The 10,932-nt window shown below is 48.1% G+C and overlaps 1 protein-coding gene and 1 pseudogene across 3 annotated transcripts; one reads left to right on the forward strand and one right to left on the reverse strand.

The window, feature by feature from the left end:
* Positions 1-7,528, reverse strand: part of LOC103585890 — a 22,129-nt pseudogene extending 14,601 nt beyond the window's left edge.
* On the forward strand, positions 7,266-10,668 carry ANAPC15 (anaphase promoting complex subunit 15). Of its 3 annotated transcripts, none has more exons than XM_008566966.1 (5): positions 7,266-7,390; positions 8,957-9,086; positions 9,640-9,699; positions 10,021-10,158; positions 10,317-10,668. In XM_008566966.1, exons 2-5 carry the CDS (start codon positions 8,967-8,969, stop codon positions 10,362-10,364), a joined length of 366 nt encoding a protein of 121 aa, XP_008565188.1. In that variant the 5' UTR covers positions 7,266-7,390; positions 8,957-8,966; the 3' UTR covers positions 10,365-10,668. The 3 variants fall into 3 exon arrangements, with proteins under 3 accessions (XP_008565188.1, XP_008565190.1, XP_008565189.1); XM_008566968.1 differs by having other exon boundaries at positions 7,276-7,390; positions 8,962-9,086; XM_008566967.1 differs by lacking the exon at positions 7,266-7,390 and adding an exon at positions 7,813-8,089.
* Positions 10,669-10,932: the final 264 nt, after the last annotated feature.

Below are 10,932 nucleotides of genomic sequence, written 5' to 3' on the forward strand. Positions count from 1 at the left end.
CGTGGTGCTGACACCACCAAGTCAAGGGTTAAGATCCCCTTACTGGTCATCTTAAAAAAAAGAAAGTGAGAGAAGGTTTAATGTAACAGATAAGAAATACAGATTCCACAGAGAGAGTGCAGCCTAGCTCCAGAGACTGGGCAGGGCCCACACCAAATTTAATACAAAGGTAAGAAATACATACTTAAAGTTCAGTACAGAATGCAGGCTGGCTGAAGAGAGTGAGCAGCCGCTTGAAAGTAAGTCTGATACAAAACAAAGTATACACACCTCAGCCAGTGCAGCACATGCTGGCCCCAGGAAAGTGAGCAACAACTCTGCTTTCTGCTGGGATTCAGCTTTTATAGTTTCACTATCTAACAAATATTCAATCAAGGGGGTTGTTCCCAGTTATGTAACATAGTCTTGCACATGCCCGTTTGGTCTCCTTTTTGGTCAAATCCCATCACATGCAGCAGACATATTCAAGAACATTCTGTGCTCTTTAGCGCTCCTAGTGGAAGGTCATTCAGCTACCAGGGTTATATAACCCTTCTCTTCTGAACATGCCCAGCCACTGGATTTGCATGTCAGCCCCCTAAGTTCTCAATTTCCTTGTGTTGGTGCCTAAGATATGTCTACCTAGGAACAGTAACTTTTCTCTAGAGCAGGGCCTAGAGGAGGGGCCTGAAACCTTGAGGAATGGCTTGTAACACAGAGGCGTGTCCTGTAACCTGAGCCCAGGAAAACTGAGCACATCCTATCTCATTTGTCCTTTTGTGACTGGCTTGTTTCATTTAGCATAATGTCTTCAAGGTTTGTCCATGTTGTATACTCAATAGTGTTTGAGGTAAAATGTAGGTGTAAAGGTTGCTAAAAGCATGATGTAAAGACTGAAAGGGAGCAAAGTGAAAACAAGACTGAGGAATGTGGTCAAAGGGTGCAGCCTTTGCTCTGTGCTTTCTACTCAACAACCAAGGAGTGGGCCTCACCACTGCAGCCCCACCCTAGCACACACTTGAAGCCTCATTCCTTCCCAACCTCCGCTACAGCTTGCTGATGTCTCTAGGTCTCCCTGCCTGTGTCTGTCTGAGCGTGTATGACAGTGTCATTCAGTGTCTATTTGTGTGTGAGGATATACGTGTTTGCCTGTATATATATATATATATTTTTTTTTTGCAGTTGGCCAGTACAGGGATCCACACCCTTGTATATTCATTTTCTCTTGGTGCCATAACAAATTACCACAAGCTTAATGGCTTAAAACAACACAAATTTATTACCTTGCAGTTTTGTAGGTTACAAATACAACATGAGTCTCATTGGGCTAAAATCAAGGTGTCGGCAGATCTCTGTTCCTTTCTGGAATCTCTAGGGGAGAATCAAGTCCCCTGCCTCTTCTAGCTTCCAGAAGCTGCCTATGTTCCTTGGCTCATGGCCCCTTCCTCGTTTTTTTTTTTTTGTGTGTGTGGCTGGCCAATATGGAGATCTGAACCCTTGACCTTGGTGTCATAAGGCCCCGCTCTAACCAACTGAGCTAATTGGCCAGCCCTCTTCTTCCATCTTCAAAGCCAGTAATACAGCATCTCTTCGACCCTTTTTCCTTTGTCATGTGTTGTTTTCTGACCACATCTGGGAAAGTATCTCTGATTTTAAGGACTCATGTAAACAAATTGGGCCCACCTGGATATTTGCAAACCCACCATGCAAATAGGGGCCTGGCTTGAGTACCCCTGCTGGGGCTGGCTTTGTAGGGTATTGGAAGAGAATCCACAGAGATCCCTTCTAACTCATGTATTCATCCTAAACTCAGGGTCGGGTCCAGAAAGGCCCCAGTGACAGAAAATAAGTGAGGTGTTGAGTGCCCTGAGGTAGAACAAACCTTCTACGCAGGCTAAGGTGCACTCCCTGGGACAGCCCACCCGGTGAAGCTCTCCAGCCTCCCTCTCAGCAGTCCCTACACACATCTTGCTCTCTGTCTGTGCATTCTCCTCATTCTGCCCAGGGAGTCCCCTCCCACCTGGAAGGCTTCCTCTTTCCTTCTCTGACTCTTTAACTCTGAAGCATCCCTCAGGGCCCAGCTGAAGTCTCCTCTGCTCAAGGAAGCCTTTCTCAACGTCTCCTCATTCTCCTCCAAGGATGTGAGTCATCCTTGAGGGCAGAGCACAGTTTCCTGGTCCTGTTTCTCTTACGGTGCCCACTGCCAAGATGGCACACAGCAGACCCTCAGTCAACACCATGCCCTGGGCACACCTCGTCCTTGCAGGTCTCTGTACTTTTGCATATGCTCTCCCCTCTTGACTAGAACATCCTTCCCAACTCCCCTTTCTGCAAGGTCTCATCTCTGAGGAGCTTTTTCCACCTCCCCTCCAACACGTCACCCTTCTCTTCAATGTTCCCACCCTCCTCTTAGAACCTAGAGCCGTTAGAGCATTCAGCACAGAAACTATAATTCAATTACATCGGACTGAAGGAAACAAACCCATATTGTAGAAACATTTTTTTTTTTTTTAAAGATGACCGGTAAGGGGATCTTAACCCTTGACTTGGTGTTGTCAGCACCACGCTCACCCAGTGAGCAAACCGGCCATCCCTATATGGGATCCGAACCCGTGGCCTTGGTGTTATCAGCACCGCACTCTCCCGAGTGAGCCACAGGCCGGCCTCTGTAGAAACATTTTTCAAGTGGCTACTCCGTGTGAAGTACCGTGCTAGGTTCTGGGGAAATAAAGATGAATCACACAGAGATCTGCCCTCAATGGCCTAATGATTTGCTTTATCCCTCCCTCACCACACTGCGGACCTCCAGAAGATTAGGACTCAGATATGACTTTGTGGGTCCCTGTCACCAAGCACAGACCAGCCCATTAAAAAGCTTTGTGGAATGAATGCAAGACTGACGTTTTTGAGTTGTAGCTTCAGCTCAGACAAGCCACTTTACTTTCCTGAGCCTCAGGTTCCTCTTCTGCTAAATGAGGGCAGGGTTCCCAGGGCTGGAGTGAGGACAAGAAGAGACTGTGAGTGTAAAAGCATTTTGAAGACCAAACATCCCTGAGTATACAGGAGAGGTGGTGATTGTGATAGTCTCCTCTATTCCCTGCCAGGGCCCGCCATGCTCCTCTAGACCTATGAAATAAATGAATAAGCAGCTCTCACTGAATTCACACCATTCAGCTCTGGCTCTTCCTGAATCCTGGAGAATTTTCTGAATAGAGTCATAGGTTTCCATCTCCAGCCAATGGGCTCTGAATTTATTTCTGACTGTTGTTAAATCCTGCCTCTGCTTTCAGTTCCCAGGCCCTGGTTTGGGTAAAACACTAAGAAGGGGCAGGTAAAAATCTCAGGAAAGGGCCAGGCCTGGGAAATCCATTCCGGGCACTCACATCAGAGCTGGAGTCATGGTTAGGAGACATTATGTTTGAGAAAATGGAAGCTTGGCAATGGGGAGGCACCTATCAGGGGTCCCCAGCAAGTCAGCAATAGGGCCAAGGTGAGACCCAGGATGCCTGTCTCCCATCCCATCCACTCTATGTCAGGCCCCCAAGGCCCTTCCCCATCTGGAATCCCTCACATTCTTTCTCATCTCTCTTCATCCCCAGACACCTCATTTGACTCATATGGATTCTCACTGCTCTCCAAACTTATAATCTATTTTCAACTCCATGCCCTTGAATAAAACATGCTTCCTCATGCACTCTTTCTCCTACCTATCTACCAGTAGGCTTAACTCCTACTCATCCCTCAAGGTTCAAGCAAATGTTTCCTTCTTTGGAACAAAAGTCTAAACTTAGTTTATCCAGAACCCATTCATCTCTGCCTCCTCTGTGCTCTCATAACACTCTACATACATTGATTTTAACATTTACCACACTCTTCCACAACAGTGCGTTACTGTCTTAGTCCTCACTAGACTATATTTTTCTATAAGGCAGGGATTATTTCTGCCTTATCTCTATCATCAGGGCCTAGCAAGGTGTCTGGCACTCAGATGGCACTCAATAAATGTCACCAGCTAACCAGTCATCATGACTTGTTGAACCTGGCTGAAGACTTTGGAAAGAAACTTTAGGTAACTGGGGAATTTGCAGCAGGCCAGAGCTGTGAGGAAGGACAGAAGGCAAATGGTGCCTGAAGTCTATGGTTAACAGTTAAGTTTTGTATATTACATAGTAGCTAGGCTGGCCAGTTAGTTCAGCAGGTTAAAGCACAGCCTTATAACACCAAGGTCATGGGTTTGGATCCCAATACCAGCCAGCTGCCCAAAACCAAAACAAAACATAAAAGCTAGAGGAGAGACTTTTGAATGTTTTTACCACAAATAAACAATAAATGCATGAGGTGATTGATACATTAACTACTCTGACAATTATACAAAATACATATGTATGAAAATATTAGATTGTATCCCATAAGTATGTACAATTACAATGTGTAAGTTAAAATTTTTTTAAAAGGGTGGGGTGTGTCTGATGTAGGGATCCTGTAAGGAAAAGAGCAGGAGAGCCTGATGGAGACATAGGTCACAGGAGGAGTAGATGAGGGATCCAGGAGAAAGTCAGCCCAGCACTGGGAATGGAGAAACCATTCAGTCCTTGCTCCCAAGGAGATTGTGGTCTGCTGGGGAAACAAACAGAAACCCAATTTTGTGTAGAACTAGGCTGTAACAGATCACTTCCTCCTTCCTAATACCTTTTCTTTACTTGGCTTCAAGAATACCACCCAACTCTCCTGGCTTTCTACTTATCTTTTTGGCTTTCTTTCTCCATCTGATTTGCTGCTTCTCCTAGTTTCCTCAAATTCTGAATATTGGAGGAAACTCTTTTCCATCTACACTTACTCCCTTGTTGATCTCATCCAGTCTCATGACTTTAAACACCATCTATGTTCCTGATGATTCCAAAATTGATATATCCAGCCCAGATCTCTCCTCTGACCTGCATACCCATATGCTTTCTTGCCCCTCAGCGTCTCTACTCTCATAGCCATGTCAAACTCAACACACCCACAACTAAGCTTCAGATATTCTCTCCCCTCCCCCTCAAGAAAAAGCATCTTTCCTGTCTTTCCATCTCAAAAAATGGCAACATCACTTTTCTAGTTTTTCAGGCCAAAAATACTCTACATCCAATTTGTCAGCAAATCTTCTTGTCTCTGCCTTCTAAATATATTCAGAATGCAACCACTTCTTATCCACTGTCTCTGTATTATTATAATAGTCTCCCAACTTGTCTCCCTACTTCTGCCATTGTCCCCTTTAAGTCTATTCTTCGTAGAACAGCCAGAATAACTCTGTTAAAATGTAAATCAGATTGTGTGAATCCTCTGATCACAACCCTCCATTGACTGCCCAACACGGAGTAAAAAGCCAAAGTCCTTATTATGACCTGCAAGGCCATATCTGTCTGGCTCCTGCTACCTCTCTGTCCTCATTTCCTACTCCTCTCCCCATAGGACACCATGCTGCAGCCATTCTAGGCCCTTTGAACTTGCTGTTCTCTCTCCCTAAAATGCTCTTCCCCGAATATCAGAAGGCTCTCTCTCTCTTCCTTCAGATCTTTACTCAAAAGTCACCATCCCAGTGACTTCCTTGGCCCTCCAATTCAACACACACACACACACACACACCACCAAGGTTTTATTCCTACTTTTCTGACTTATTTTTTTATCCTCAGAATTTACTGCAGTCTTGGGGCCGGCCCGTGGCTCACTCGGGAGAGTGCGGTGCTGATAACACCAAGGCCCCGGGTTCGGATCCCACATAGGGATGGCCGGTTCGCTCACTGGCTGAGCGTGGTGCTGACAACACCAAGTCAAGGGTTAAGATCCCCTTACCGGTCATCTTTAAAAAAAAAAAAAAAGAATTTACTGCAGTCTTAAAGCTAAATAGTTCATCTATCTTCCTTATTGTTTATCTCTCTCATCAGAATGGAAGCTGCATCAGGAGAGGGACTTTTTTTGGTCTATTTCTTTCACTATCCTATATCCGCTACTTAGAATAGTGATGGACAGGGCCGGCCTGTGGCTCACTCGGGAGAGTGCGGTGCTGATAACACCAAGGCCATGGGTTCGGATCCCATATAGGGATGGCCGGTTAGCTCACTGGGTGAGTGTGGTGCTGACAACACCAAGTCAAGGGTTAAGATCCCCTTACCGGTCATCTTTAAAAAAAAAAAAAAGAGAATAGTGATGGACATATACTAAGGCACTCAGTAGGTATTTGTTGAATGAACTGATGAATGAATTAATGAATACAAAGGGTGGACATTTCCAGGTGGCAAATTTTACTCTTTAATAAAAAAACTTTATAACAAGCAGAGTTGCTTGACAACATAATAACATTCAATATGCCACCTCTTGAACGGCTATCTCATCCAATCCTCACATCAGCCCAGTATAGGAGCAAGGCTGGGCAGAGATTATGATGCTGGCTGAAGGAGAAACTGAGCCCAGACAGAGGAAAAGGACTTGCCAATGTTCACACAATCAGTCAAGACAGGAGTGAAACCGTGGATGATTGCTGGCCCTGGAAGAGGCTGGTAGGTGATGGAGCTTAACGGCGTTGGGTTTGAAGGACCTCTGTTGCCAGGAGGCATGAGGATCTCCGAAGGGGAGGCTGAGTCAGAGATTACTAGAACACAGACGTTAGCAAAGGAGTGGAAGAGGTGACGAAGCTGACCTCTCAGGGGATTTGGCCCGGACCTCGGAAGGGCAGCTGAGCTCCCCAGCAGCAGAATGCTGTGCCTGAGGCCGACTAGTCACTAAAGCCAGTCTATAATCTCCAATGTCAGAACGGCACAAGCAACTTTAAGAGATCAGTGAGTCCGCTGCAGGTCTACAAGGTCTGGCTTCCCCCTGGACTGTGAGGTCTTTGGGGGCAGCGACCATATTCATAGATTTATCTCCAACTTCTAGCAGAGCCTGGAATATAGTAGGAACTCAAATATTTTAGCTCAAGGAATACAAAAGGACGAATGTGCTCAAACGGGAAACTGAGGCTGAGAGGGGACGAACAGGAGGAGCGTAAAATCACCCAGTGATTGTGGGGTAGAAGCAGATTAACTTTCCTAGAACGCATTGGCACTTCCAGACCTCGTTCCAGAAAAGGTTAGCGAGCAAATATTGCCTGAGGACAGAGGGGCGGGGTTAAACAGGGCCGTAGTGGAGGGGCCAGGCTGGAGGAGACGATTGGCTGAGACTCAAGGAGGGGCAAATAGGTAGGCGCGGCATATTTCCTTCCCCAACAACGTACCTAAGGTGTGTCTAACGTCACATCCGGTGTGGTAGGCGGGAGCGGGAAACAAAAGGAGACCAAGGACGCATGCGTTTGGTGAGTCCCGGATTCTGGTGGGTTCTTCCGCTCAGATTGGGTGAAGCGCTTCCGGGTCGCCGCCGGCTGCCGCTTCCCGGCGCGGTAAGTATGGAAGCAATGCTGCGGCCGTCTCTTTGCCCCTTCTTTCCTCCTTCCCGCAGAGGAAACCCAGTTCCTTTGACCCGCCTCCTCAGGAGCTCCATATTCAGACTCCTTTACCGTTAAAGAGCTACAGCTCATTGGCCGCTTCCTCGAAACTAAGCCCCACCCCGTCACACAAGATCCGTCATTCATTGGTGTCACTTCCTGTCACCCAGCATTTCTTTCAGTTAATTGGCCCTCCTCAGGCTCCTCTCCTTTCGCGAATAGCGACCCTATAAGGGCAAACTCCTGTCCGAGTCCCGCCCCTGCCTTCTTCCTGTTGGTCAGCCGCTCCGTCATTATCATAACAAGCAGAGAATGGGCGGTGGGTTTGAGCGGTGGGTTGGGTTTTCGGAGCCAAGATCTCTGGCCTGTCAGTTCTTCTGAGACGCAAGGGTTGATGCTTTTGTTCCTGTTACGCGAGCTGGAAAGGGCAGCGGCCTGCCCTGGCCCTGTGTCGGTCAAATGATAGGGCAAAAGCAGGATTAAACAGATCCTTTTCTCCTGCTCATCTCATCTAGTGCCCGGCCTGGATCACTTCCCCGCGGGAGTTCTAAGCCCCGACTCACTATAACCTAAAGCCAGTCTCTGCCAGTCGCTGGGCTTCTGTTTTCCTGTGTATCAGCTGAGCGGTTCAATTCAGATTCTGAGAACTTCCTGGTCAGCTCCCTCAGCCGCTCAAAGCTGATTTTACTTGTCCTCTTACATCATCCATTCAGTCTTCCATCTGTTATCCATTTACTCATGCCATCTAGAATGTCTTATCGAACCTTGCTCGCACGTAGTACTCCCCCCCGCTTCCACCCCCAATTTGGCTGTGGTTCGTGAGAGAGGTGGTTAGTGTCCTAAGTTTTTGACATTGGGTGGGTGTGGTAAGGACTATCATAAGACGTAGTACTCCCCCCCGCTTCCACCCCCAATTTGGCTGTGGTTCGTGAGAGAGGTGGTTAGGTCCTAAGTTTTTGACATTGGGTGGGTGTGGTAAGGACTATCATAACGGGGCAAAAAGTAGGTTTCGGTGTTTGTAGGAGACTGAGATAATTTCAGTAGAGCCCTGATACCTATAATTTTGAGTAATTTTGTAATGCCAGTCTGCATTCTGGTTTCCTGTCTGTGCACTTTTCCCAGTCTCTTCCCTCTTTGAACAGCCTACAAACAACTTTATTTACCCATTACTTTACTTAAGTATCAGAATAACTTTGAGGGTGGTATCATTGTTATTATCTCCATTTTACAGATGAGGAAACTGAGGTCCAGAGAGGTTAAGTGACTTGGCCAAAGTCAAACAGCTAGTAAGCGGTGGAGCCAGGATTCAAACCCATGACTGTCTAATTCCTAGAGGGCAGGGCTGCCTGCTTACTACCTTCCACTCCATGCTATCCCTAAATCAAATGACAACAAATTAAAACACAAAACAAAACAAAACAAAACTCATTCACTCTACCTTCCACTCCATGCTATCCCTAAATCAAATGACAACAAATTAAAACACAAAACAAAACTCATTCACCTGACCCTTTCCCTTAGTCTAGGAGCCATGTCCACCTTGTTCCCCTCACTCTTCCCCCGTGTGACTGAAACACTGTGGTTTAATCTGGATCGACCCTGTGTGGAGGAGACAGAGCTGCAGCAGCAGGAACAGCAGCATCAGGCGTGGGTGAGTGAGGAGCTAGCACAGCACAGCAACACCTCCTCCCTTCCTTCGACCCCCAACTGGGCCATGACCCAGCCTTACTCTGGAGATGTGCACTGGGAGAGCTTTTTGCCTTGAGCTGGGAATAATCAGGCTGGGAGCCAAGGAGCAAGGTTCTCATCTTTGTGTGTCCTAATTTGTTGGGGGACCATGGGACTTCTGGGCCAGATTAGAGCCCAGGCTCTTGACTGTCAGCCCAAGCTCTTTTCACTAAAGCATAGGAAATAATATTTTTGACTATTTATTGAGGACCTAGCAGATGCCATGTTCTAGGCTAAGTCTCTTACTCCATCCTCACCATAATTATATGAGAAAATCAAGGCCCAGGGAGTTGAAGTAGTTTGATAAAGTTCATAAGTAAGAGGCAAATGATAGGGACTGAATCTTCCTGAGAACTGGAAGGAAGCTTCTCCCCCCACACTTGGGCTCTTCTTGAGGGCAGAGTGGCCATTCCCATGCCCCTGACCTTCCCTGCTTGGGCCCTGGCCCTGCTCCTCTCCCCCCACTTTGCCCACAGCTCCAAAGCATCGCAGAGAAAGACAACAACCTGGTACCTATTGGCAAGCCAGCCTCAGAGGTGAGTGGCTCCAGCAGGTGGGGCCTGTGTGGGGCCCAGGGTGGATGAAAGTGCTGCTTTAATTCTGAATGTCCTGCCTCTGACCCAGAGCAGTTGTTCTCAGGTCTGGGTAGAGGCCAGAAAGGGGAGTTAAGAGGGGGTAGGCACTGGGCCTAATACTAAGGTCCTGCTGAACATGTACCAGCCTACTAGACTCAAGGGGGGGCAGGGTCAGTTAGTGGTGGACGTTCATTGGCCCTGGAGAGAGGCTCCAAGCCAGCCAGCTCTTGAACTGGTCCAGGCAGGCCTGCAAGGCTTATAGGCTCTCCCCTGCCCCACCAGCACTATGATGACGAGGAAGAGGAGGATGATGAAGACGATGAGGATAGTGAAGAGGACTCAGAGGATGATGAGGACATGCAGGACATGGATGAGATGAATGACTACAACGAGTCACCTGATGATGGAGAGGTTAATGAGGTAGGCGGGGGTGTTGGGGTGGGCCTCTGTTCCTGGGCCCCTGCTCCTGACCTAATTGACGGCCAATGGGTACAGGAACCCTGGATCCAGCCAGGGGCAGAATCTGGGGCTGAGGCTGGCTGAGGCCCCTCCCCACCCACACCCAGCCTCCTCTCCAGGTGGACATGGAAGGCAACGAACAGGATCAGGACCAGTGGATGATCTAGGTAGACAAAGCAGGGTGGCCTCAGGGAGATTCCAGGCCAGCCCAAGCTACCCTGCACCCCCATCCCCTTGCCCCACAGAACCAGCTGATGGCCCTAGTGAGTGAAAGCTCACCCTTAGGCACCTCCTCAGCTGCTGACAGGACTTGGTCTCCTTGGTCCCTCCCAGGCCGTCAATCTGCTCTTGAATCCCCAGGGCCTGAACCCACCACCCCACCTTCCTGGCCGGTACTTCACCCCTTGGTTGCCCGGTCTGGTCTCTTTCTAAACCTATACAATAAAGACACAGGATTGATTTTTTTCCCCCATGTCTATTCCCTATTTGTTGATGGGGCCCAGAGGAGTCCAGCATCTTTTTGGGCTTTGGGGAGAGGGCACTCAAGGGACATCAGGCAAACCTAATTGGCCAGGGTTGGGGAAGGCCAGGGTGTTGCTGGCCCTGGGCCCAGGCTCCTGTGACATTTCCTCTGGCTCAGCTTGCACCCAGCCATTGCACAAGGCCTTTAACCCATTGTCTACTGTTTCCTCTGATCCCACCCAGAATGGCATGGGGCTTGGGAAGAGAGGCAAA

Source organism: Galeopterus variegatus, unplaced genomic scaffold, assembly GCF_000696425.1.
Source record: "Galeopterus variegatus unplaced genomic scaffold, G_variegatus-3.0.2 Scaffold283, whole genome shotgun sequence".
Lineage (NCBI taxonomy): Eukaryota > Metazoa > Chordata > Mammalia > Dermoptera > Cynocephalidae > Galeopterus > Galeopterus variegatus.

Excerpts from the sequence above, each read along its gene's own strand:
- ANAPC15 (XM_008566966.1), top strand. The coding sequence starts at position 8,967 with ATGTCCACCTTGTTCCCCTCACTCTTCCCCCGTGTGACTGAAACACTG. Across the intron at positions 9,087-9,639 it reads AACAGCAGCATCAGGCGTGG|CTCCAAAGCATCGCAGAGAA; the intron begins GTGAGTGAGGAG and ends CTTTGCCCACAG. Across the intron at positions 9,700-10,020 it reads TTGGCAAGCCAGCCTCAGAG|CACTATGATGACGAGGAAGA; the intron begins GTGAGTGGCTCC and ends CTGCCCCACCAG.